Source organism: Ascaphus truei, chromosome 3, assembly GCF_040206685.1.
Source record: "Ascaphus truei isolate aAscTru1 chromosome 3, aAscTru1.hap1, whole genome shotgun sequence".
Lineage (NCBI taxonomy): Eukaryota > Metazoa > Chordata > Amphibia > Anura > Ascaphidae > Ascaphus > Ascaphus truei.
The window spans coordinates 420467333-420469251 of NC_134485.1; the positions used below are offsets into that span (position 1 = coordinate 420467333).

Consider the following 1919-nt stretch of genomic DNA (forward strand, 5'->3'; position numbering starts at 1 on the left):
TATATATATATATATATATATATATATATATATATATATATATATACACACATACAGCAGCATATCCTGTGTAATACAGGTTCATTATTTGGGTGTACATGAGGAAATAGACCACATTCTAAATTGGCCCCTCGCTCCCTAGATGTAATACTGACTATAGAGCTTTAAAAACCACACAAATGTAGTAAAAGCTTACGGTGTAATATACTTTTAACATCACTATAAAGCTGCCTGTGGGTCTATCTTTAAAGTATTGCAGAGTATATACCTCTTTATATAAACGCGAAACACTTCATCCCTAATCCCGTAAATTAAAGGGCTGAGAAACCGCGGCAGGCACATGAACAGGAGGAAGTTCAGTGTGGCCAATAAGGAAATATAATTTTTGAGGTACGCCTCTGTAATCGGGTAGCTGAAAGCGGTCATGCATAACAGGAGCTGGAAAGCGTGGAGCATGACTGTTTTCCCAGCCTTGAAGGCAGAAGATTTGCCTGAGCTAATCTTCCGAGCAATCAGCATAATCCTGATGTACGTGTACACGATTATCAGCCCCACCAGGGTGAAGGTGATGATATGGGTCAGGGATCTCATGGTGTTCTGCACTGGGGTCTTTATAAACGTTGCCCGGCTGCAGATCACATTAAGAGAGAAATATTTTGTCTCAACTGAGGAACTCAGGGCAATTAAATCAGCAACATTAGGGATGAGTCCCACTGCCCATATGATTGCAATGGCAACATGAGACCTCTGTGGGGTGCAAAGCTGTGCATGCCTTAGTGGGTAGCAAATGGCTACATAGCGTTCAAGGGCCATGACTGCCAGGTTATATGGGGTGGTCTTAAAGGAAGTAGAGGACACAGTGACTAAGACATAACAGATCACCACAGGAAAGTATATCACGTACAAGGAACCGACCCACAGAAACATCCCCAGGATGAGATACATTGTATCATTGACGAGCATATGGGCAAAAAGGACATAGCGAGCGTTCTCTCGAACATGAGCTGTTGTGAAGTAGACACAGAGTATAATTATGATGAGGTAAAGGAAGAAGCAGAAGCAGAGCACCAACAAGATCACAAGCACTATCCCTATAATCTCAATGGTCTTGTTGCTATAGACGGACACCTGGGTCATGTTGCTGTACAGAGCCGTAGAGTTCGCCATTGCTGAATGATTGCAGCTGGTTTTTCCTTGAGGTTTTCAAACTAGAAAGAAAAACAGTGAGTATGATCAGTGTTGCACACGCAAAGAAAACAATTCCAAGTATCGACGTTTTTATTTTCATTATTGCGGTGTCTTTCAGTTCACAAAAACAAAACCCGTACTTGAAATAAATACAGTATATAAGTACAAAGCACAGAGCAGAAACTGTGGAAATACACACAGACTATCCTGAATTTGTAGGGAATGTCCCAATTCAAACTGTCAGGGACAATACAATATCATTTTCTTGCCATCCTATGCTTTTTGATCAATGATGAGAGCTGGAAGAGAGATTTACATTTCATATTCTATATGGTAATAAGATAACAATGTTATTGCAGCATTATCTTTGCACTACCACACTTCTTTATTAAAAAGGTCCAAAGTGGGGACTGATATTCTCCTGTTTGTACTTGTTATAGAGGGCCGCCAACAGGGGGGGAGAGCCGGGACAAGTGTCCTAGGCCCGGGGGCTGCAGGGGGCCAGGCCGAACTATGGCTGGGACAAACTTGTTTGCCCAGCTTCCGATCCTCTTGTTGCGGCCGGGTCCTGGATCTCCAAGAGCTGCAGGCCTGCATCTCCCTCAATGTCCCATGCAGGGCCTCTCTCTGAACCCGGTACTCACCAGGTCTCTGACGTACAGGTATGAGAGAGAGCCGCGGTGCAGAAAAGTGAGGGAGGCCAGCAGCTGGTGAGAGCCGGGGCCTGGCGG

At 44.0% G+C, this 1919-nt stretch overlaps 1 protein-coding gene across 1 annotated transcript; it reads right to left on the reverse strand.

The window, feature by feature from the left end:
• Positions 1-219: 219 nt before the first annotated feature.
• Positions 220-1178, reverse strand: LOC142490818 (odorant receptor 131-2-like). The gene has a single exon (XM_075593239.1). It carries the CDS (start codon positions 1165-1167, stop codon positions 220-222), a length of 948 nt encoding a protein of 315 aa, XP_075449354.1. The 5' UTR covers positions 1168-1178.
• Between the last annotated feature and the right edge of the window lie 741 nt (positions 1179-1919).

Bases quoted from the DNA above. Each gene is read 5' to 3' on its own strand.
- LOC142490818 (XM_075593239.1), bottom strand. From the start codon at position 1,167: ATGGCGAACTCTACGGCTCTGTACAGCAACATGACCCAGGTGTCCGTC.